The sequence below is a fragment of the Schistocerca gregaria genome, chromosome 9 (assembly GCF_023897955.1).
Source record: "Schistocerca gregaria isolate iqSchGreg1 chromosome 9, iqSchGreg1.2, whole genome shotgun sequence".
Taxonomy (NCBI): Eukaryota; Metazoa; Arthropoda; class Insecta; order Orthoptera; family Acrididae; genus Schistocerca; species Schistocerca gregaria.
The window spans coordinates 172,390,022-172,414,682 of NC_064928.1; the positions used below are offsets into that span (position 1 = coordinate 172,390,022).

The 24,661-nt window shown below is 43.3% G+C and overlaps 1 protein-coding gene across 1 annotated transcript; it reads right to left on the reverse strand.

The window, feature by feature from the left end:
• Positions 1 to 2,791: 2,791 nt before the first annotated feature.
• On the reverse strand, positions 2,792 to 22,986 carry LOC126291477 (acanthoscurrin-2-like). The gene is made up of 3 exons (XM_049984987.1): positions 22,904 to 22,986; positions 12,107 to 12,600; positions 2,792 to 2,847 (listed from the first exon to the last, which is right to left on the reverse strand). The coding sequence occupies exons 1-3, from the start codon at positions 22,984 to 22,986 to the stop codon at positions 2,792 to 2,794; spliced, it is 633 nt and encodes a 210-aa protein (XP_049840944.1).
• Positions 22,987 to 24,661: the final 1,675 nt, after the last annotated feature.

Genomic DNA, 24,661 nt, shown 5'->3' on the forward strand with positions numbered 1-24,661 from the left:
CACAGCCAGTGATTTTCATACAGAGCGCTACGTAGCGGCGGCGTTACCAATAAAAAAAACTAAACAGCCTACTTAGACAGCGTCATCCACAAACAGCATTAACCGTTCCTGCATTGGCGACCAAATGCAACTGGCGGTGGAACTCCATCTCACTCCATCTCACTGGACTGATATCCAACATCTATACGACAGAGTGCATCCATGTCTGGATGCTTGCATTCAACATACTGGCCGTTGCACCGGTTATTAATGTACCAACATTTCACATTTGCAATTGCTAACCTCGCGCTTAGATTAACTTGTGATCTTGCAATGTTAATCACTGAAATATGTTACCTAGACAAAAGTGTTCCCGGAATTTTTATAACTCTACATTAATTATTTTTTGTGTTGCGTTTTTTTCCATCAGTGTACAACTGTCAGCGCGTTACGTACATTGCGAACTCAGGAGTTCAAACAGGACTATCCTGTACCACTCCTTCACTATAAGTAACTATAACACCCATGTTAAACCATTTTGCAACCACTTACACAACAAACGTAGAGCGATACCATTGGTTTTAACAATTAAATGATTAATTCTGACACGCGAACGATCGTCTTCTCGTGGCCAGGTCTCACTGTTGCTGCGTCTTTGCCTCTCGAACTGCGATTCCTGTCGGGCACCGATGCGTGATGTCGCTCTATATTGGTACTGTAACGTATTTTAAACAATCAGATACAAGGAAAATTATTATAATAAACGGCGAATAATCAGTCCATACCGTCATAATCCAACTGCTGCGCCAATAAGTTATGACGACGAAACTAACGTGACGATAACTAGAACATACCAAATCTTTGTTTGACCCGGCACGCAGCCATTGTACCGGTGGTAGGGGTGAATTTGAACGCATATGCAATGTTCTCTGTACAGTTGTGCAATACTCTGACGAACTTCAGTTCCCCGCACTTCTTCCACACTAAATCTCCTTGCTCCTGTCTTGAGGCATCCAGTTATCTGTTTTCAACACTACTGAGAACAGTGGTCGGTCGAAACGTGCGCGAGCTAGCTCTGTCCTCACGTGATGTTTGTCTGGGCGCTGTTGTAGGAACCATACCTTTTTCCGTAGGCAATGGCATTACTATCCTTTCACCAGTCTTCATTTTACATTCTCCACCTCTTTTATTTTTGAATGTCCGTTACACCTAAGAGTAGGTATTATCAGTTATGGAAAATTTCAGTACTCATAAATACCACATACCCTACTGGACATTAAAATTGCTACACCGACAAGAAATGCAGATGATAAGCAGCTATTCATTGGACAAATCTATTATACTACAATTGACATGTGATTACATTATCGCGCAGTTTGGGTGCATAGATTCTGAGAAATAAGTACCCAGAACAACCACCTCTGGCCGTAATAACGGCCTTGATACGCCTGGGTGTTGAGTCAAGCACAGCTTGGATGGCGTGTACAGGTACAGCTGCCCATGCAGCTTCAACACGATACCACAGTTCATCAAGGGTAGTGACTGGCGTATTGTGACGAGCCAGTTGCTCGGCCACCATTAACCAGACGTTTTCAATTGGTGAGAGATGTGCAGAATATGCTGGCCAGAGCAGCAGTCGAACATTTTCTGTATCCAGAAAGGCCCGTACAGGACCTGCAACATACACTGATGCATTATCCTGCTGAAATGTAGCGTTTCGCAGGGATCGAATGAAGAGTATAGGCACGGGTCGTAACACATCTGAAATGTAACGTCCACTGTTCAAAGTTCAATGGGAACAAGAGGTGACCGAGACGTGTAATCAATGGCACCCCATACCATCACGCCGGGTGATACGCCAGTATGGCGATGACGAATATACGCTTCCAATGTGCGTTCACTCGATGTCGCCAAACACGGACGCGACCATCATGATGCTGTAAACAGATCCTGGATTCAACCGAAAAAATTACGTTTTGCCATTCGTTCAGCCAGGTTCGTCGTTGAGTACACCATCGCAGGCGCTCCTGCCTGTGAGGCAGCGTCAAGGGTAACCGCAGCCATGGTCTCCGATCTGATAGCCCCTGCTGTTGCAAACGTCGTCGAACTGTTCGTGCAAATGGTTGTTGTCTTGCAAACGTCCCCATCTGTTGACTCACGGATTGAGACGTGGCTGCACGATCCGTTACAGCCATGTGGATAAGATGCCTGTCATCTCGACTGCTAGTAATACGATGCCGTTGGGATTCAGCACGGCGTTACGCTTTACCCTGCTGAACCCACCGATTCCATATTCTGCAAACAGTCATTGGATCTCGACTAACGCGAGCAGCAATGTCGCGATACGATAAACCACAGTCGCGATAGGCTACAATCCGACCTTTATCAGAATCAGAAACGCGATGGTACGCATTTCTCCCCCTTACAAGAGCCATTTCAACAACGCTGCACCAGGGAACGCCGGTCAACTGCTGTTTGTGTACGAGTAATCGATTGGAAACTTTCCTCATGTCAGCAAGTTGTAGGTGCACCACCGGCGCCAACTTTCTGTGAATGCTCTAAAAATCTAATCATTTGCATGCCACAGCGTCTTCTTCCTGTTGGTTAAATTTCGCGTCTGTAGCACGTCATCTTCGTGGTGTAGCATTTTTAATGGCCAGTAGTGTATAAGGTAAACAGTCCTAGAATACGACAAACAACTGCGTACAGTACTAACCAGCAGTATCAACCATGTCTCATAAGAAATCCAGAAAGGGTATCTAAGAAAATAACAATCAAATCTACTGGCAATAAAGTAATATCAGGCGAGGGTTTAGAGGGATTTCTCTATTTCCCTCGCCTGTAAAGCGAACGCCGTGAATGCACACACTAAGAAACAAAAAGGAGAGAAGAAAAAAGTACGCACCTTGAAGGAATTATCCGAATGCAACAGAAATCGATAGATATGATGTACACATACACACAGAAAATGATTACAATTTTTGAAAAACTGGTTCATTTACACAAGAGAAAGAGCTTCACAAATTGAGTCAATAATGCTTTGGTCCAACTTTGGCCATTATGCAAACAGTTATTCGGCACAGCATTGAGTTGTCGAGCGTCCCCCTGAGGGATATCGTGCCAAATTCTGTCCAATTGGAATGTTAGTTCATCAAACTCAGAAGGTGTTTGTTGTGCCCTGCCCATGATGCTCCCAACGTTCGCAAATGGGAAGAATTTGTATATAGGCAGTACTCGCAATATGAGATTGTTAGAAACAAACAGTACCAACTGGCACATTGTCTCATTAGTACGTGGTTTGATAAGACACCCACAGAAACTCCATATCATTATTTTTAGTCATTTTAAAAATAAAATCGAGCAAATAAATTGTTTTTCATGTTAAAGCATAGTTGTGGGGGGGGGGGGGGGGGGGCGGGCAGTAGACCCGTGAAATATCTTATATCAGATTGCACTCAAGGGCAACAGTCACGGACAAATTGGGGACCACTCCTCTAAACTACCACTCTTTCCTGTCTGCATAAGGAACCAATCACTTAAGCAGTCGTAGGTTCGAATCCTGCCTCGGGCATGGATGTGTGTGATGTCCTTATGTTAGTTAGGTTTAAGTAGTTCTAAGTTACAGGGGACTGATGACCTCAGATGTTAAGTCCCATAGTGCTCAGAGCCATTTTTGAACTTACACCGGTACTACACAAGACACCTTACGATTTTGGGTGGAGTGTATCCTGGTATCATTATCATGTTTCCTCTGCTCTTTACTAGTCACTAAAAGTGCATGGATAGATAGACTCACACTAAACTTCAGTATGAGATATAATTTTTCTGATCATTTCGTTGGAGGTATGTTAAATGAAATAATATGTTGCCCCATTCTTTTCTGCTCCTACGCGCTCGCAATTTCAACAGCAAACGATTCCGTGATACATGAAGCCTGTCTCTTAGTGCCTGAACTTCTTGAGCAACTCCGTAACGCTCTCGCACCAGCTAAATGTTCCCGTGACGAAATGTACCACTTCCTATGATTCCAACCTCAGCCGGTAAAACCGGAACACTTATACACTATTGGTCATTAAAATTGCTACATCACAAAGAAATGAAGATGATAAAAGGGTATTCATTGGACAAATATATTATACTACAACTGACATGTGATTACATTTTCACGCAATTTGGGTGCGTAGATCCTGAGAAATCGATAACCAGAACAACCACCTCTGGCCGTAATAACGGTCTTGATACGCCTGGGCATTGTGTCAAACAGAGCTTGGATGGCGTGTACAGGTACAGCTGCCCATGCAGCTTCAACACGATACCACAATTCATCAAGAGTAGTGACTGGCCTATTGTGACGAGCAAATTCCTCGGTCACCATTGACCAGACGTTTTCAATTGGTGACAGATCTGGAGAATGTGCTGGCACGGGCAGCAGTCGAACGTTTTCTGTGTCCAGAAAGGCCCGTACAAGACCTGCAACATGCGATCGTGCATTATCCTGCTGAAACGTAGGGTTTCGTATGGATCGAATGAAGAGTAGAGGCACGGGTCGTAACACATCTGAAATGTAACGTCCACTGTTCAAAGTGGCGTCAATGCGAACAAGAGGTGACCGAGACGTGTAACCAATGGCACCCCATACCATCACACAAGGTGATACGCCATTATGGCGATGACGAAAACATGCTTCCAATGTTCGTTCACCACCATGTCGCCAAACACGGATGCGATCATCATGATCCTGTAAACAGAAACTGGACTCATCCAAATAAATCACATTTTGCCATTTGTGCACCCAGGTTCGTCGTTGAGTACACCATCGTATGCGCCCCTGTCTGTGATGCGGCGTCAAGGGTAACCACAGCCTGTGTCTCCGAACTGATAGTCCATGCTGCAGCGAACGTCGTCGAACTGTTCGTGCAGATGGTTGTTGTCTTGCAAACGTCGCCATCTGTTGACTCAGGGTTCGATCCGTTGCAGCCATGCGGATAAGATGCCTCTCGTCTCGACTGCTAGTGATACGAGGGCGTTGGGATCCAGCACGGCGTTCCGTATTGCCCTCCTGAACCCATCGATTCCATATTCTGCTAACTGCCATTGGATCTCGACAAATGCGTGCAGCAATGTCGCGATACGATACACTGCAATCGCAATAGGCTACAATCCGACCTTTATCAAAGTCGGAAACGTGATGGTACGCATTTCTCCTCCTTTCACGAGGCATCACAACAACGTTTCACCAGGCAACGCCGGTCAACTACTGTTTGTGTATGAGAAATCGGTTGGAAGCTTTCCTCATGGCAGCACGTGGTAGGTGTCGCCACCGGCGCCAACCTTGTGCCAATGCTCTGGAATGCTAGTCATTCGCATATCACAGCATCTTCTTCCTGTCGGTTAAATTTCACGTCTGTAGCACGTCATCTTCGTGGTCTAGCAAATTTTAATGGCCAATAGTGTACGATCAATTTTTAGTGTCCGTCTGTCTGTCGATCTGTTCGACAGTTAACAATTATTTTTATCATGAACAGGAAGACATATCCTGTTGAAATTTATATACTCTGGTCTCTTGGCGTCGTAAAAAAACTAAAGCTTGTAAGTCAGTGCAGTCAAGACGGCCATTTATATCACTTATTTTGATATTCACTGACTGACTCATCGAAACTTATAGGGTACGTCCGTTGCCATAGAATCATGAAATTTGGCAAGAAGCAAGGTTTCACAGTACAAGTATAAGGAAAAAATGCGAAAATTTTTAATATGTATTTATACCACACGAAGGAAATATTCCTATTGTCATTTATTATTGACGCAAACTTCAAACTTCTGCTGCATTCAGGCTAACTGGATCGCAATGGTATACGTCGGACATCATACAAGGAATGACTTCATTGTTCATATGACGCGTTTCGAAGTTTATCCGTATCGTATATCCAGGGGCGATTACTGCACAAAGATAAGCAATCGCTTCTGGAAATCCGATGATGGATAAACTGCGAAACGAGTCATGTGACCAATAAAGCAATTCTCTGACCAATGTTTGACTTTTACCATTGTGAATCAATCAGCCTGAGTGCAGAAGTAATGATTTTTCTAATAATAGTCGCCTGCTTCCTGCATGACTTTTTGTCACATCTATATCAATGATATTTAAATATTCTCGAACATCTTGCAATCCCTGGGACCGATATCATGCCAGTATCAATCTAGATAACTGACAAAAATGGTCGAGTTTCTCGATTCTCAGAATGACTGGACTGTCTATGTACATAATTAAGTTTGTACGGAACCCTCAGTACGCAAGTCCTTCTCGCACCTGGGTACTTTTATTGTTGGATTATTTCTGTGAAGGTTTCATTCTTCTCTGTAAGCTATTAAAATAAACTGTTTTTATGATTTTTTTGGAGAAACTAATGAAGCAATCAATGTAAATCATTTTGCGCATTGGTTTTTGGTTTTTGGACAACATTTTCTGAGTTTTTAAAGAATTTCAGACATCATTAACTTTCCATAGGAGGATTTCGAAATTGCTTTGTCCAATATGAGGTGTGTCCACGACGGAAGTCCTGCAGTTTGCAAATTTTATCTGAAATTAAAAAAACCAGCAATTCTCTGACTCTATAGGATACTGAGCATAGAGTAATGAATAAATGAAAATAAAAAATTAGCTTAATACTCTCCGCGGACTTGCCCGACGAGTTACTCAGCAAAACTTCAGAAAGATATCTTTATTAGTGTGCCCGTAAACCATTCTGTCAGCTGGAGATACAACGTATTTCAAGCTCACGGAATGGATTCAGTCTGCAGGACTTCCAACAAGGACCGTTGGACACACCCCATTTTGGACACTCCCCGAATGGGGAGGCATAATGATGACTAAATTTCTTTGAAAAATCAGAAACTGTTCCCCAAGAACAGATAAATAATGTTCAAAAAGAGTTACGTCGATTGCTTCATTAGTTTTCTACAAACAATATCGTAAAAAGCTCTAATTTTATTCGCTGACTGAGGAAATGGACCCTTGATCCCCCCTACCAGCAACATAAAATTCATCATTCTGTTTTCATAACTGATACATTAGAGAAACAAACAATTTCACTTGGTATGAATTAAAAGACGCCTTCAGTCACAATTTTTCATGTTTTATTTAGTGCACGATGCATTTCGGACCCTGTGGGTACATCTTCAGGTGTAATTCGTCTTAATAAATGCTTTATTTGTTCTCGTGAATCAGATGAAATGCATATTCCTATCACGGAAAGGTCTGATATTACGTTACGAATTTCGTAAGTCAGACGCGGAAAATATGTGCGAAATAGTAGAAAAAATGAATAGTGTGAACTTACCAAATAATCCAAGAAAAGCGTTTTTTTCCTCCATCGTTTTCAAACATATCATTTTATTCAAGAGGCACATTCGCAAACTCATGTTTGTAAATACTTCACAGATATTTTTCTACGTGGTATGGTCAAAGATGAATTTTTCATAGTGCTAAAGATATAATTAATAAAAAACTTACATATGCAGGAAACAATTGACATATGCAGGAAATAACTTTAGAAAAGATCTTTAAAATTACTGGAATAGCTGTGGCTTGAGAAATCTGTTTGTTCATTTAACATCGATTCTGGTTTTTTGATTTTGTAGAGGTATATCTCCAGTTGTTCTAACAGATTTAGGCTCTTACCATTGGCTTCATTATGTAATACTACCAAATTGTTTTCTAGATTGTTGATGACATGTTTCGTTTCCAACATATGTTGTGCAATGACTGATTTTTCAAAGCGGTTGAGTCTGAAAGCATTTACATGTTCTTGAAAACGAGTTTTGATCTTTCTGCCTGTTTTCCCCACGTAGTAGGTAGGACAACTGGGTCACGATACTTTGTACACTGCACTGTTGTTGTATGTTTCGTATTTGATTTCATGTAATGGATGAGTAAGTTTCCTAATTTATTATTATTTGAGAATGAAACAATTACATTTTTTTTAAAGGTGAGCTATTTCTTGTGATATGGGGCCCAGGTATGAGATACTGGAGAATATTTTCTCTTCTTTCAGAATGTTTCCATTCGTTGTCTTGCTTTTGTGTATTTGTCTGTCTAAATTGTCAATTGTTTTGGCTGTTTAGCCATTGCTTATGGCAATGCTCTTTATTGTATCTATCTCGTTCTTGAGTGTGTTTCCTTCTGCATCAAGAGAGTGTGCTCTATGTAGCATGGACCTAAATACAGCATGTTTCTGTGTGTTGGGATGGCATGATGAGTTGTCCAGTGTTATGTCTGTGTATGTGTGTTTTCTGTGTATACTGTACTTACGTTTCCATATTGGATACTGGCAGCCATCTCCGAGCCATATTTTTAGAGAACCGACATTCTAAACGGGATATTCGCCGGCGCTTTCTAGATGAAGTGATGAGCTGGAAGAACGTGAAGAACAAAGAGGTATGGTTGTCTTGTCATATGTTGGCGGTGTTTCTTCGGAAATAGGAAGATTGTTGGAGAAACACACAGTTAAATGCGTCTTTCATCCGCCAAAGAAACACAGAACTCTTATAGGCTCAGTGAAAGATGATGACAGTTTAAGATTCGTATAAGATGCCCTGTAGCTTACGGGATGTCATACATTGGACAAACCTGTCGCACTGTGGAAGATAGATGTATCGTCCATCGACGACACATGCCTCAGGAGCAGACAGAGAAATCTGCAGTGGTAGAGCATTGACTCAGAAAAGGACGCTGTATGGAATATAAAATTCCGATATCGACGTCTTAGTTTCGGGACAGCGTTATTACAGAAACTGTAGGAATTCGCAGCTCGACTAATTTGGTTAACTCAGCACAGCATATGATCCAGCGCTGCCACGTTAACCTGTGTTCGCAGCACCTGAAGATGTCGGCCTCTTGCGTCTTCGAAATACTGAGGAATTTTCAGAACTACATCCGATGTCTCCCCAGAGAATCATATTTACACCTTCTAGATGATCTGGTAGTCATGGGGGAACATAACGAGATGTGTTTGGTGGTGGAACCCATATTGATCTCAGTTCTCCAGAAACGTCATAGAGTATGAGCATAAAACACGTTCCGTAATTCTACAACAAACTGAAGTCAGCGATGTGGGCATATAATTATATCCATCATTTCGGTGACTCTACTTGAATATAGCAATGACCAGTGCGTTTTTCCTATGACTTGGTACCCTTTGTTACTGTAGCAACCTACAATAAACTACTGCTAGAAGCTAGGGCATTAACGGTCGGCGGTATTGGGATTTCGCCCATGAGACTAAGTACTGTCCAGCCATTCTATTTTCATGTAATTTTGTAGTTCTGTCGAGTGATTTTTACTTTTGATACATACACTCCTGGAAATTGAAATAAGAACACCGTGAATTCATTGTCCCAGGAAGGGGAAACTTTATTGACACATTCCTGGGGTCAGATACATCACATGATCACACTGACAGAACCACAGGCACATAGACACAGGCAACAGAGCATGCACAATGTCGGCACTAGTACAGTATATATCCACCTTTCGCAGCAATGCAGGCTGTTATTCTCCCATGGAGACGATCGTAGAGATGCTGGATGTAGTCCTGTGAAACGGCTTGCCATGCCATTTCCACCTGGCGCCTCAGTTGGACCAGCGTTCGTGCTGGACGTGCAGACCGCGTGAGACGACGCTTCATCCAGTCCCAAACATGCTCAATGGGGGACAGATCTGGAGATCTTGCTGGCCAGGGTAGTTGACTTACACCTTCAAGAGCACGTTGGGTGGCACGGGATACATGCGGACGTGCATTGTCCTGTTGGAACAGCAAGTTCCCTTGCCGGTCTAGGAATGGTAGAACGATGGGCTCGATGACGGTTTGGATGTACCGTGCACTATTCAGTGTCCCCTCGACGATCACCAGAGGTGTACGGCCAGTGTAGGAGATCGCTCCCCACACCATGATGCCGGGTGTTGGCCCTGTGTGCCTCGGTCGTATGCAGTCCTGATTGTGGCGCTCACCTGCACGGCGCCAAACACGCATACGACCATCATTGACACCAAGGCAGAAGCGACTCTCATCGCTGAAGACGACACGTCTCCATTCGTCCCTCCATTCACGCCTGTCGCGACACCACTGGAGGCGGGCTGCACGATGTTGGGGCGTGAGTGGAAGACGGCCTAACGGTGTGCGGGACCGTAGCCTAGCTTCATGGAGACGGTTGCGAATGGTCCTCGCCGATACCCCAGGAGCAACAGTGTCTCTAATTTGCTGGGAAGTGGCGGTGCGGTCCCCTACGGCACTGCGTAGGATCCTACGGTCTTGGCGTGCATCCGTGCGTCGCTGCGGTCCGGTCCCAGGTCGACCACTGGCGACAACATCGATGTACTGTGGAGACCTCACGCCCCACGTGTTGAGCAATTCGGCGGTACGTCCACCCGGCCTCCCGCATGCCCACTATATGCCCTCGCTCAAAGTCCGTCAGCTGCACATACGGTTCACGTCCACGCTGTCGCGGCATGCTACCAGTGTTAAAGACTGCGATGGAGCTCCGTATGCCACGGCAAACTGGCTGACACTGACGGCGGCGGTGCACAAATGCTGCGCAGCTAGCGCCATTCGACGGCCAACACCGCGGTTCCTGGTGTGTCCGCTGTGCCGTGCGTGTGATCATTGCTTGTGCAGCCCTCTCGCAGTGTCCGGAGCAAGTATGGTGGGTCTGACACACCTGTGTCAATGTGTTCTTTTTTCCATTTCCAGGAGTTTATTATTAACCAAACCACATAACATGAATATCATGTCAGTGTAGTGAAGCGATATGTTTATATAAACCTTGAGAACCATTTTGGTTTTGAAATGCTAAGCTACAATGGATAGGAAATATTTCACGCACTTTATTGTGTATATATTTAAATGTTCGTGGTAAGCCTTTTAATTAATGAGTAAATGAAAAATGTACGTAATTTTTTTTTCTTTTGTATTTTGGAGTATCATCACAGTTAATATCTATGGAAGGATTGCCTGTATTATCACTTCAGTTATAAATATGTGTTATGTTGTTTTGGCTTTTCTCTCATGTTCCATACCTTATGGATGTGCTCACTATGCCTCGCTGTGTACCTAATATTATTTACTTCGTTTGAAATTTATCGTAAGGTCAGAAAATAATTGTGCACTAATACATTGGGTCCGACAGTTCACTGACGCTGACAACACTCTCATTAACCTCGCGTAGAGATTTTATGCACATACATATTTAGTGCCGCAAGTCCAAACCTGTTGCATCTGTTATACAGCAGGGCTTCATTATCATTCATCCTAGTCACCATTCCTTTTGTTTAGCACTTGTTATTCTCCTCAAACAGTTTAACGAACAGGTGTCATATAGGGAAATAAGGAGACAGAGAGAAAATTTTATTTCATTTCATTTATTCAGTGACAAAGTAGACATTACAGTATTGTTCTGTACTGGCATCAGACTGAAGTTGGACTTTACCCAATGTTGACTGCAATTTATACCAACTTGTGTCGTGTCTTTAATTACGACAATTTTTCTGTACGACGTGTGGTACCACATATTGATGACTGGCTGATATGAAGAAACAGTGCGATGGAGTGAAGTATGTAATTTAGAATATTATGTACCCCATCTTCTGTCAGAAAATTCTCACATGTGTCTAAGAGTTGATGGGGTACGAATGTATAGCCTTCGAGGTATCGAGGCTGCTGTGTTGACAGCAAGGTAGATGCTGATATATTTAATCATTTACAGAATACAACATTGCTAGAACAACAATTCTGACCCCAAGATTTGTTTGAAAGTGTATGTTAAAAAGGAAAGAAAAAATACCAGCCTGCTTATATAAGTTTACGCACAGACTATGAAACAGCTGGTTCACTCTGACGTATCTTCTATTTTGAAGGTAAGATGGGGAAGCCGCCACAGCCACAATGCTTCAGAACGCGTTATGTGTCTTAAAGAGAAAAACAGGTAATGTATGTGTAAGCCATTGCAGACGTACGTCGCCCTGCCAACTTCGTAATACGTGTGTCGTTGCTGGTTTATCCTTTGATGTGATGAGCACCACCACCAAAGCCGCCTCCGTAGCCACCACCAACACCATAGGCGCCTCCAAAACCGCCACCACCACCGATGCCATAGCTGCCCGCGCCAAAGCCGCCTGTGAGACCGTAGCCGCCTCCGTAACCTCCGATGCCGCCCCCGTAACCTCCGATGCCGCCTCCTAGACCGAACCCAGCGCCTCCTCCTAGACCAACTGCGCCGCCAGCTCCTCCTGTGGCCACTAGGACGGGCACAGGCCGCGGCACAAATACGGGCACGTGGACGTCACGTGTCACTGCGTATGGAACGGGATACGGCACCGTCTGCCGGACCACCAGCGCAGTCCCGACGCTGACTCCAGATGCACCTCCGACGCCACCAGCCCCACCTCCTGCTCCACCAGCTGCAACACCGCCAACGCCGAGACCAGCTCCGCCGTATCCACCACCATAGCCGCTTCCACCTCCATATGCACTGATGCCGGCACCTCCTCCGTATCCACTGGCATAGCTACTGAGACCTCCGTAACCAGCGAAGCTACCTCCTCCTAAGGCACCTCCTCCTCCATACCTGCAAATAAAACATATGCAGACCTAGTAAGGGGTGTGTCAGAACTCTCCATTACATATTACACTATCGAAAACAATACAGCCGACTTAAGGCTATTCTCTGCATTGTGTAGGATTCTACAATTCTCTATGCAAATGAAGCAAGCACTCAGCACAGGCGCGAAATTTAATCGACAGGAAAAGAAGATTCTGTGATATGCAAAATGATTAGCTTTTCAGAGCATTCACACAAAGTTGGCACCAGTGGCGACACCAACAACGGGCTGACATGAGGAAAGTTTCCAACCGATTTCTCATACACAAACAGCAGTTGACTGGCGTCGCCTTGTGAAACGTTGTTGTGATGCCTCGTGTAAGGAGGAGAAATGCGTACCATCACGTTTCCGACTGATAAAGGTCGGATTGTAGCCTATCGCGATTGCTGTTTATCGTATCGCGACACTGCTGCTCGCACTGGTCGAGATCTAATGACTGTTAGCAGAATATGGAATCGGTGGGTTCAGGAGGGTAATACGGAACGCCTTGCTGGATCCCACAGGCCTCGTATTACTAGCAGTCGAGATGACAGGCTTCTTGTCCTCATGGCTGTAACGGATCGTGCAGCCACGTCTCGATCCCTGAGTCAACAGATGGGGACGTTTGCAATTCAACAAACATCTGCACGAACAGTTCGACGACGTTTGCAGCAGCATGGACTATCAGCTCGGAGACCCTGGCTGCGGTTACCTCTGAACTGCATCACAGACAGGAGCGCCTACAATGGTGTACTCAACAACGAACCTGGGTGCACAAATGGCAAAATGTCATTCTTTTGGATGATTCCAGGTTCTGTTTACAGGATCATGATGATCGCATCCGTGTTTGGCGACATGGCGGTGAACGCACATTGGAAGCGTGTATTCATCATCGCCATACTGGCGTATCACCGGACGTGATGGTATGGAGTGCCATTGGTTACACGTGTCGGTCACCTCTTGTTCGCATTGACGCCACTTTGAACAGTGGACGTTACATTTCAGATGTGTTACGACCCGTGCCTCTACTCTTCATTCGATCGCTGCGAAATCCCAAATTTCAGCAAAATAATGCACGACCGCATGTTGCAGGTCCTGAACAGGCCTTTCTGGATACAGAAAATGTTCGATTGTTGCCCTTGCCAGCACATTTTCTAGATCTCTTACCAACTGAAAACGACTGGTCAATGGTGGCCGAGCAACTGGCTCGTCACAATACGCGAGTCACTATTCTTGATGAACTGTGGTATTGTGTTGAAGCTGCATGGGCATCTGTACCTGTACACGCCATCCACGCTCTGTTTGACTCAATGCCCAGGCGTATCAAGGCCGTTATTACTTCCAGAGGTGGTTGTTCTGGGTACTGATTTCTCAGCATCTATGCACCCAAACTGCTTGAAAATGTAATCACATGTCAGTTCTAGTATAATATATTTGTCCAATGAATACCCGTTTATCATCTGCATTTCTTCTTGGTGTAGCGGTTTTAATGGCCAGTAGTTCAGATAGTAACAACCTGAGCATTGCTGTGAGCCGAAGTAAAATTTCTACATCTACATTTTTACTCTGCAAGCCACCCAACGGTGTGTGGCGAAGGGCACTTCACGAGCCACTGTCATTACCTCCTGTAAGTAGGCTTTTATGTTGGTAATATCACGTAGCGCTCTGTATGAAAATAATTGACTGTGCTGCGTGAAGTCTGTGGCTGGTTTGCATTGTTGGAATTTGCTATTGTAGTGTTTGGCAGTTGGCTGTTAACAGCTCATAGCATTGCGCAGTTGGAGCCGCCAGCATTGGCGGATGTGGGGAGAGAGATGGCAGAATTTTAAGAGCGGACGATCTGGACGTGTGTCCGCCAGAAAGAGTAAATTTGTAATACTGGATATCATGAACTGATATATATATATATATATATATATATATATATATATATATATATATATATATATATATATACTTTGGAACATTATTAAGGTTAATACATTGTTTGTTCTCTATCAAAATCTTTCATTTGCTAATTATGCCTATCAGTAGTTAGTGCCTTCAGTGGTTTGAATCTTTTATTTAGATGGCAGTAGTGGCGCTCGCTATATTGCAGTAGTTCGAGTAACGAAGATTTTGGTGAGGTAAGTGATTCGTGAAAGGCATAGGATAATATTAGTCAGGGCCATTCTTTTGTAGGAGTTGCGTTGCGCTAAAAGTATTGTGTATCAGTTTAGTGTTGATCAGAATAAGTAAAGAGAGAAATGTCTGAGTACGTTCAGTTTTGCTCAGCTGTTTGAAAATCAAATAACGTAGAGGTTTATCAGCACAGTTAATCATTAATTTTTCTAAGGGGCGTTTCATACTCCCGTTCCTGTTCCAGTCGCGTATGGTTCGCGGGGAAAACGACTGCCGGCAACCTCCGTGCGCGCTCTAATCTCTCTAATTTTACATTCGTGATCTCCTCGAAAGGTATAAGTAAGGGGAAGCAATATATTCGATACCTCATCCAGAAACGCACCCTCTCGAAACTTGGACTGCAAGCTACACCGCGATGAAGAGCGCCTCTCTTGCAGAGTCTGCCACTTGACTTTGCTAAACATCTCTGCAACGCTGTCACGCTTACCAGATAACCCTGTGACGAAACGCGCCGCTCTTCTTTGGATCTTCTCTACCTCCTCTGTCAACCCGACCTGGTACGGATCCCACACTGATGAGCAATACTCAAGTATAGGTCGAACGAGTGTTGTGTAAGCCACCTCCTTTGTTGATGGACTACATTTTCTAAGGACTCTCCCAACAAACCTCAACCTGGCTCCCGCCTTACCAACAAGTAATTTTATATGATCACTCCACTTCAAATCATTCCGTACGCATACTCCCAGATATTTTACAGAAGTAACTGTTACCAGTGTTTGTTACGCTACCATACAATCATACAATTAAGTGTACTTCTTTCTATGTATTCGCAATACATTACATTTGTCTATGTTAATGGTCAGTTGCCACTCCCTACACCAAGAGCATGCATTTCGCTCCAATTTTCTAATGCTGCAACTTCTCATCCGCGAAAAGTGGAACTTCCGACACTATCTACTAGGTCATTTATATATATATAGTGAAAAGCAATGGTCCCATAACACTCCCATGTGGCACGCTAGAGGTTACTTTAACGTCTGTAGACGTCTCTCCATTGAGAACAACATGCTGTTTCCTGTTTGCTGAAAACTCTTCAATCCAGCCACACAGCTGTTCTGATATTCCGTAGGCTCTTACTTTGTTCATCAGGTGCAACTGTATCGAACGCCTTCCGGAAGTCACGGAAAATGGCATCTAACTTGGAGCCTGTATCTAATATTTTCTGGGTCTCATGAAAAAATAAAGCGAGTTGGGTCACACACGATCGCTGTTTCCGGAATCCATGCTGATACCTACAGAGTAGATTCTGGCTTTTCAAAAACGACATGATACTCGAGCAAAAAACATGTTCTAAAATTCTACAACAGATCGACGTCAGAGATATAGGTCTATAGCTTTGCACATCTGTTCGACGATCCTTCTTGAAGACTGGGACTACCTATGATCTTTTCCAATCATTTAGAACCTTCCGTTCCTCTAGAGACTTGCGGTACACGGCTGTTAGAAGGGGGGCAAGTTCTTTCGTGTACTCTGTGTAGAATCGAATTAGTATCCCGTCAGGTCCAGTGGACTTTCCTCTGTTGAGTGATTTCAGTTGCCTTTCAATTCCTTGAACACTTATTGCGATGTCAGCCATTTTTTCGTTTGTGCGAGGATTTAGAGAAGGAACTGCAGTGCGGTCTTCCTCTGTGAAACAGCTTTGGAAAAAGATGTTCAGTATTTCAGCTTTACAAGTTTCATCCTCTGTTTCAATGCCATCATCATCCCGGAGTGTCTGGATTTGCTGTTTCGATCCACTTACTGATTTAACGTAAGACAAGAACTTCCTAGGATTTTCTGTCAAGTCGGTACATAGAATTTTACTTTCGAATTCACTGAACGCTTCACGCATAGCCCTCCTTACGCTAACTTTGACATCGTTTAGCTTCTGTTTGTCTGAGAGGTTTTGGCTGCGTTAAGTTTGCAGTGAAGCTCTCTTTGCTTTCCCAGTACTTTCCTAACTTTGTTGCTGAACCAAGGTGGGTTTTTCCCGTCCCTCACAGTTTTACTCGGCACGTACCTGTCTAAAATGCATTTTACGATTGCCTTGAACTTTTTCCATAAACACTCAACATTGTCAGTGTCGGAACAGTAGTGTTGGTCGAGAGCTCGGAGACAGATGCGTCACGCTGCCCTCAGATCGGTGATAGCAGATCTTAGGTCACTCATAGCCTTGTTTCATTTATATGGCTGGGAGAGATTTAGATGGCTTAGCTACGCTTGAATATGTAATTCAAGGTAAAAATCACAAGCATAGCGTAAAGCGCAATTGAAGGATAAGGCTAGTGATTGTTAGTCCGAGTCTGCAATAATCGCATGTTTTGCTTGTCAGTTACAGACGCCTCCTTAGCCTCCAAAGAATAATAATTATTCTCCACATCTAATTCATAAGTATACTGTAGTTATTAACCGTTAATGTAACTTTGAAATTGAAATAATTTGTTAATCTGGCACTCAGCCATTATTGATACTTATGTGGTCACTGTCAGGCATTTCGCCATTTTTAATTATTGGTCATGATGATTTCTGAAGTTTTTAAATAGACTTAATTTACGAAATCCCTACTTACAAGTTATTTAGTAGTTAACAGGACCCAAACAAACTCCTTTTTATTAAATTCATTCTTAGTAATAATAAGCTTTAACAAAAACAAAACAAAAAAGATTCAAATAGCTCTATGCACCATGGGACTTAACATCTGAGGTCACCAGTCCCCTAGACTCAGAACTACTTAAACCTAACTAACCTAAGGACATCACACACATCCATGCCCGAGGCTGGATTCGAACCTGCGACTGTAGCAGCTGCGCGGTTCTGGACTGAAGCGCCTAGAATCGCTCGGCCACAGCGGCAGGCTAAGCTTTAGCAGCTGCTGCTGCATGCTGCAGTGAATTGCTGTAAACCACTTGGAAAAAGGCAGTCATCTGAAGAGGTGAGTGCAAAACTTACGGCCAAAACAGAGACACTGACACACCACAACATGTCATGTACTCTAATTCAGTATACTTTTTCCGGAAGCCAAATTCTGTGTCTCTTGTAAATTCTTATTCAAAGACCCAGTCAACCGAGCGAGGTGGCGCAGTGGTTAGACACTGCACTCGCATTCGAGAGGACGATGGTTCAATCCCGCGTCCGGCCATCCTGATTTCGGTTTTCCGTGATTTCCCTAAATCACTCCAGGCAAATGCCGGGATGGTTCCTTTCAAAGGGCACGGCCGACTTCCTTCCCCGTCCTTCCCTAATCCGATGAGACCGATGACCTCGCTGTCTGGTCTCCTTCCCCAAACAACCCAACCCAGTCAGATAGCAGAGGTATTCATTGTTATAGGTTCATTTGTTCCCGTAGTTTTTCATATTCAAATACGCAGTCAGATAGTTTATCCAAATGTTAGTTTTTTCATGTAACAGTCTGTTGAGGACTTAAATGACAGTGAAACTGGCACTCATGCAACATGCACACAGTGTTACGCAGGTTAGACCGATTAATGATAGTTCAGGTTGCTTATCGAGTCCATTTTTCACAGACGAACATAGACTTTATTTGTTGTAGGTACATTACAATATTGAACATCTAGGCATATTACTCTGACATTTATGAGGCTCTCAGTTTACTAGACTTGTAATATTCATTTTGTACTGACAAAAAACTGAGTTAGCGATTTGTTTTGTCCGTGTCGCAAGTTGCCGAATAAAGAACTAACGACTGTCACGGCTTTGGACTGCTGCACCAAATGTCAATGGCCAGACGACTTGTCTATATTATGTACTGATGTACACAAACCTTCCTCGTGAATCTATCTGTCTATTACTGAAAACCATATCAGAGTAGTTCCTGAGATTAGCTATAACATACAGACAGGAAAACGCCATACGGTACTTTCATTTATAATATTAAGTCTGTAATTTTGCTACCGCCGTTTTGCAATAGATAGTAGTAGTGGCAATCGGTGGAGTGTCTAAGTGCCACACCATAAGCTAAGACATTTGTAAAGATAACGCCATCAAAATATTAGTCGATTTTTCATTACTTTATGGATTCTCGATTGAATATGTCAACTTAAAAGTCCAGTTCTCGTCATTTGCACGGAGCTATAATTTTCTGCTTTGACACGAAGAAATCTGCGGCTAAGGCTCTTAAAATGAAGGGTAAGACCTATGGAGAGGCACTTATTAGTGAAAGAACAAGTCGAGTGATTTCAACTCTTCAAGAACGGTGATTTTGACACCGAAGACCTGCATGGCGGCGTAAGAGAGAAGTTTTTCGTGGCTACTCAGACGGAAACAATCATAGGAGATTGGTCCTGCATGCAGCTGTTGCTTCCGAGCCGATCACTGAAAGACAAACGGCCACAGTACAGCGATAGACGCGAGAAGATCATTTTTCAGCTTGACAATGCTCGATCCTGTGTCGAAAATCCAATCAGAACAGGCTTGGAAACGTTGAAGGGGAAAGTCCTATCTCACTCACCGTTTTCTCCCTTGAGTGACACCTTTTTCGATTAATGGCACACTGTCGGGCTGACCAGCACCTCTGGTCATACGAACAAGTGCAAAATTGGATCGATTCCTGGATGTCATCGAAAGATGCCCAGTTCTTCCGCCGTGGTTTTTATATGCTGCCCGAAAGATAGGAGAAAGTAGTGGCCAGCTATAGCCAATACTCTGAATGAAATTTTTTTGTAAGTTTTTCACAATAAAGCTTCGAACTTCGGGAAAAAGCAAAGTTGTAGACCTAATATGTATAGAGATGTTTGTTTGACGTTTACGGTCAGCTGAATTTGGTTTTGCAGTTTGTATTTACATTGTGTTATAGGTTTGAAACCTACATAAATCCAAATCAATTCTGAAATATCCATTTGTTTATCTAATCAATCGACTACGAAATGCAGCGAGAAAATGAAATGAAATGACAGATAAATATACTGTCCAAGCCCTCTTCACGTCCATGTAGGTAAAGAAGACATTACCAGTCGATAAAATAATGTCGAGATACAGATGCCGGTCTATCGCAGACTGTCCGTGCTATCACGTAGGTGTGGTTAGATGGCGTGGTCGAGTTATGAGACAACTGCTCGAATCTTAATACCAGTACGTCTGTCAGACATCTAATGTGACTCCCATACCACCTAACACTACCAGTGTGTCAGACAGTCATATGTATGTCGACATCGACAGAAGAGAGACTTGTACGTCTGAATGTTTTTTTAGACTGTCGCCCTGTGATGGAAGTTTAAAATATTTTCTTATTTCATTTTGAAACGAGCATTCATTTAGTATGTTCTCCAGTCTTTTTCTGAAAGTACAAAAATTGCTCTGGAAAAGTGAGATTTTCCAAGTGAGAAAGCCGGCCGTTGTGGCCGAACGGCTCTAGGCGCTTCAGTCCCGAACCGCGCTGCTGTTACGGTCGCAGGTTAGAATCCTGCCTCTGGCATGGATGTGTGTGATGTCCTTAGGTTAGTTAGGTTTAAGTAGTTCTAAGTCTAGGGGTCTGATGACCTCAGATGATAAGTCCCATAGTGCATAGAGCCATTTGAACCAAGTGCGAAAACCTTTTCGAAGGTGTACGTAGGAATAAACATTCTGTTCTGGTTTAAAAGTGTTTGGAAGCAAGAAAACAGTCTATGTGTTACATTATTACACTATTACACACCCAAGAACAAGTCAGTGAACTCAAATTAAAAAGGGTGCTATCAAAAACCAGTTACGAGTTACAAAGATTCTGAAACAGGAACTGTTGGAAACTAAAGCCCATTTCCACGTCTGAGACAGAGAAAATTGTTGAGGCTTTAGAGAAACTCAGTTTATTTCCGAATATCCGTTTCAAGGCAGAACATGGTGCATGACTGGCGAAGCATGAGTTAACCACTGACGCGTTATGTAATCATTTTTAAAAATATAGATACTTATAGTCAACATAAAATTCTGTAATTGAATAACTAACAATATCATCAAAATAGTTTTAATGTATTCTACAGCACTTAAATATGTAGAACTCGTGATGTTAACAAGCTCTGCACAAAACACAACAACACGTCTCACAACAACAAAGTACCAGAAAGTGGCGGATAATGCTTATGGTGGCCTTTGCTGGGTACTTCTTAATGTGGTTCGAAAATGGGTCACTAGACAGGAAGTCCAACCAGGAAACGTCATGTGCTCCTAGGTACACTGCCCTCCAGGTGCAATCCCCCCCCCCCCCCCCCCCCTCCATATACATAATTAGCAAGTAAAGTGGGTTTACACTGATCAACCAAAACATTATGACCACTGTCAACCGCGAAGTTGGATGCCGCCTGGTGGCTTTGTGAACACGTGACACGGTATTCAAAGTATGTAAGTGGAGCAGACAGGGACGAGGGATCAGACTAGCGAAGATATGAGAAGCAAATGGGAAATCCACTAGATACGCAACTTTGACACAGGGCAGATTATTATTACTCAGAGACTGTGAAAGAGGATCTAGAAAACGGCGAAGCTGGTCGAATGCTCACGTGCTACTATCGTGTATATCTATGGAAAGAGGTAGAAGGAAGTGAACCTTCCACTAGGCGCTAAATGGTTGGACGTCCACGACTCTTCATAGAGCATGGGGGTCAGCAACTTGTCTGCTCTTGAAAGTAGGCCAGATGGTGATATATGGCATCTCTGCGGAAACAGCACAATGCTGGTGCACACACAGGTGTTTCGGAGCACACTGTTCATCGTAAATTGTTGGACATGGAACTCTGCAGCAGACCACCCCTACGTTTTCATATGTTGATCCAACGACATCGTCAGTTGCGATTGGAGTGGACACGGGACAATAGGGATTCGACCGTTGACCAATGGAAGCGTGTCAGCTCTTCGGATGACTCACATTTTTGCCGCACTAGGTCGATTGTCGTCTCCGCAAACTCCGTCATCGAGGTGAAAAAATGGTTGAAATGGCTCTAAGAACTATGGGACTTAACATCTGAGGTCATCAGTCCCCTAGAACTTGGAACTACTTAAACCGAACTAACATAAGGACACCACACCCATCCAAACGCGAGGCAGGATTCGAACCTGCGACCGTAGCGGCCGCGTGGTTCCAGACTAAAGCGCCTAGAACCGCTCGGCCACGCCGCCCTGCGACGAATAGATCTTTTATTGTGGCTGGTAGAGGAAATTTTCCGCACCCGGTAAACTTTTCTCCTTTCATCATTTTGTATGCGCGTGTCTGTCTGTGTGTGGAAGGGGGGGGGGGGTGGTTGCTGGAAGAAGGGGGAGAAGGGGTAAGTCGGTTGTTAGTGAAGTTTCGTAAAGTTCTGAAATGATGTGTTACGATTGTTTGAAGCCGCTAAGTGTTCTGTTTACAAATACTGGGTGAATATTGTCTGGGTAATTTGCGCGCGCCGGCCGGAGTGAGCGTGCGGTTCTAGGCACTACAGTCTGGAACCGAGCGACAGCTACGGTCGCAGGTTCGAATCCTGCCTCGGGCATGGATGTGTGTGATGTCCTTAGGTTAGTTAGGTTTAATTAGTTCTAAGTTCTAGGCGACTGATGACCTCAGAAGTTAAGTCGCATAGTGTTCAGAGCCATTTGTACCTATTTGGGCACCGTGGCTCAAGACATTTTGAGAGTGTCTAATTGCTGTAATTGTGGAACTGTGTCAATCCTTTAATAGGAGATTATATCTCTCAAGGAGTAGATTATGACAGCATTTTGAATTTTTTCATTAAACGAGATATTGAAAATTAAGTTTTCGTTACATCGAAGCTGTTAGATAAAGAACCTCCAGCTATCGCAATACACTATGCCCCGGGCTAGCGGTTTAGTGATACAGATAGCCTTCAGTTCCACTAATCAGACAACACATATGTTAACAGTGATGGCTCCTGTCCTGGCCTTCTAGTTATTCTTTGACGTGTAATTGCGTTCAGAAGTTAGTTGTATTTTCTAATTTAGTTGTTTAGTACTTCACTATCCTTCTTTTTCTTATTTTTAAAACAAATCATCTGAAATTGACTAGCTTGAAAGTCGAAACCATTTAGGCTGCCACTAGTGTGTTCCGATGCTGAAGACCATTAGCAACGAATAACTTTAATGACTAACCTGACATTACTGGAGCAAATTATAGTCGACTGCACCGCGAAAATCTTGATTGCCTACATCATTTTGAACTCAGTAACGCATGCGCTCGTCACAGGTGACAATCCAGTGTAGTAGTGGTAGAAGGCTGAAGAGAACGCCATCGTCTCGACACTTCTTATTTAATGAAGTTCATAGTCGGAGGAGAGCGAAGTTAGCCTTTCGATCGTCGTATCTAGAGAGCTGAATTAAGCAATCTTCTTTCACTCACCCCAAGCCGTAGAGTCCCCGCTTCTCGTTCTTTTTGTTATCCACGGGTTGCGGTACAGGTTCTCCAGTTCCCAATGCACCGACCACGGAGGCAGCCACAACTAACCACACACTCTGTGAACACAGTCGGAAGAGCATTGTCAGTCAAACAGTGTACGTATAGAAAAATACATGTATATGACAGCTCCAACACAAAACTGTAAGTGGCGAGTGATTTCACTCAAATTATGCCTTACGACTTCGTACCAGGAGAATATTACCAATGCTGTTGTGACGGTCGGAAAGCAGTGACCTAAAAATGTAAGTCTGAAACACCCAGGCCAAGTTCAACTGAACTTGGCACGTACGTGGCTCAGTATCTTGAGGCGTATACTGTCATTGTAAGCCATCCGTAGAATACTAAGGAGTGGAGAGGTGATGTTAAAGGCTGATGTCAAAATAATTGAAGATTCGTCTTCTTAAACACAGCCGAACGGCTACAGCGTTTTGAGAAGGAAAGAAAGAAGAATCATTCGAACAATCTTCGGTTAAAAGTACGAAAATTATATTTGAAAATCGAGAAGGAACAAGGATTAAAAAATTGAGAATGTAACAGATACGATGAGAAAACGCAGGATTACATATTGCGACCGTTTAAAAATAAAGGAAACAAAAGGCTGAAAAAAGTACTGCAATTGAGAGAAAAATTCAACTTCTTTGACAAAAATCCAAATTTCATGGTTTATAGAAGCTAAGGAAGATCTACAGGAGTTGAGAACAACAGACAAAAACATAGGAAACATCTGAATTCGCGGGAATGATGAAAAAAAAAGAAAAACAAGCGTTTCCAAAAAAAAAAGAACAGAAAAGGAAAAAGGAGAGAGAGCGACAGAAGAAAGAAGGGAACAACGAACAGCAAGCAAGAATAAGTACTGGGGAGCTAAAAAGGAAAAGAAAGGAATATTATGTCGTAAATCAACTGTTTCACGTGGTCTTGAACTGGCAAAATTAGAATAATAATAATAATAATAATAATAATAATTGAAAACGAACTATATCAGTATCTAATGCGTAGTTGTAGTCGTTGTAGGGCTGATTGTGGCAGTTCCGAAGAAAAAAGGAACGTAGATTAGGGTTGAACGTCCCATCGAAGACGAGATAGAATAATATTGCTGTTGTGGTCTTCAGGTTCAAGGATGCTTTGATGCAATTCTCCACGATATTCAATCCTGTGTAAGCATCTTCATCTTTGCATAACCACTTCAACCTTCAGTCGTTTGAACCGGTTTACCTTATTCTTCACTCTGTCGCCATTTCTTCCAAACACACACACACACACACTCAGACACACACACACACACACACACACACACACACACACACACACACACTTCTACCCCCGGTACCAAACTGACTTTTCTTTGAAGCTTCAGAATATGTTCTATTAACTGATCCCTTCTATAAGTCAAGTTGTGCCATATATATAATTATTCCATTTAACCACTTAATCTTCAACATTCTTTTGTAGCGTCACATTTCAAAAGGTGTATTAACCTCTTGTCTGAATTGTTTATCGCTTAGTACCAGTTT

Bases quoted from the DNA above. Each gene is read 5' to 3' on its own strand.
- LOC126291477 (XM_049984987.1), bottom strand. From the start codon at position 22,986: ATGGCGTTCTCTTCAGCCTTCTACCACTACTACACTGGATTGTCACCT. The intron at 12,601-22,903 runs GTAGGCAATCAA...TTTTATTTGCAG, and splicing joins GTTACTGAGTTCAAAATGAT to GTATGGAGGAGGAGGTGCCT. The intron at 2,848-12,106 runs GTTTTGGAGGCG...TTTGTTTCTTAG, and splicing joins TGGCATCGGTGGTGGTGGCG to TGTGTGCATTCACGGCGTTC.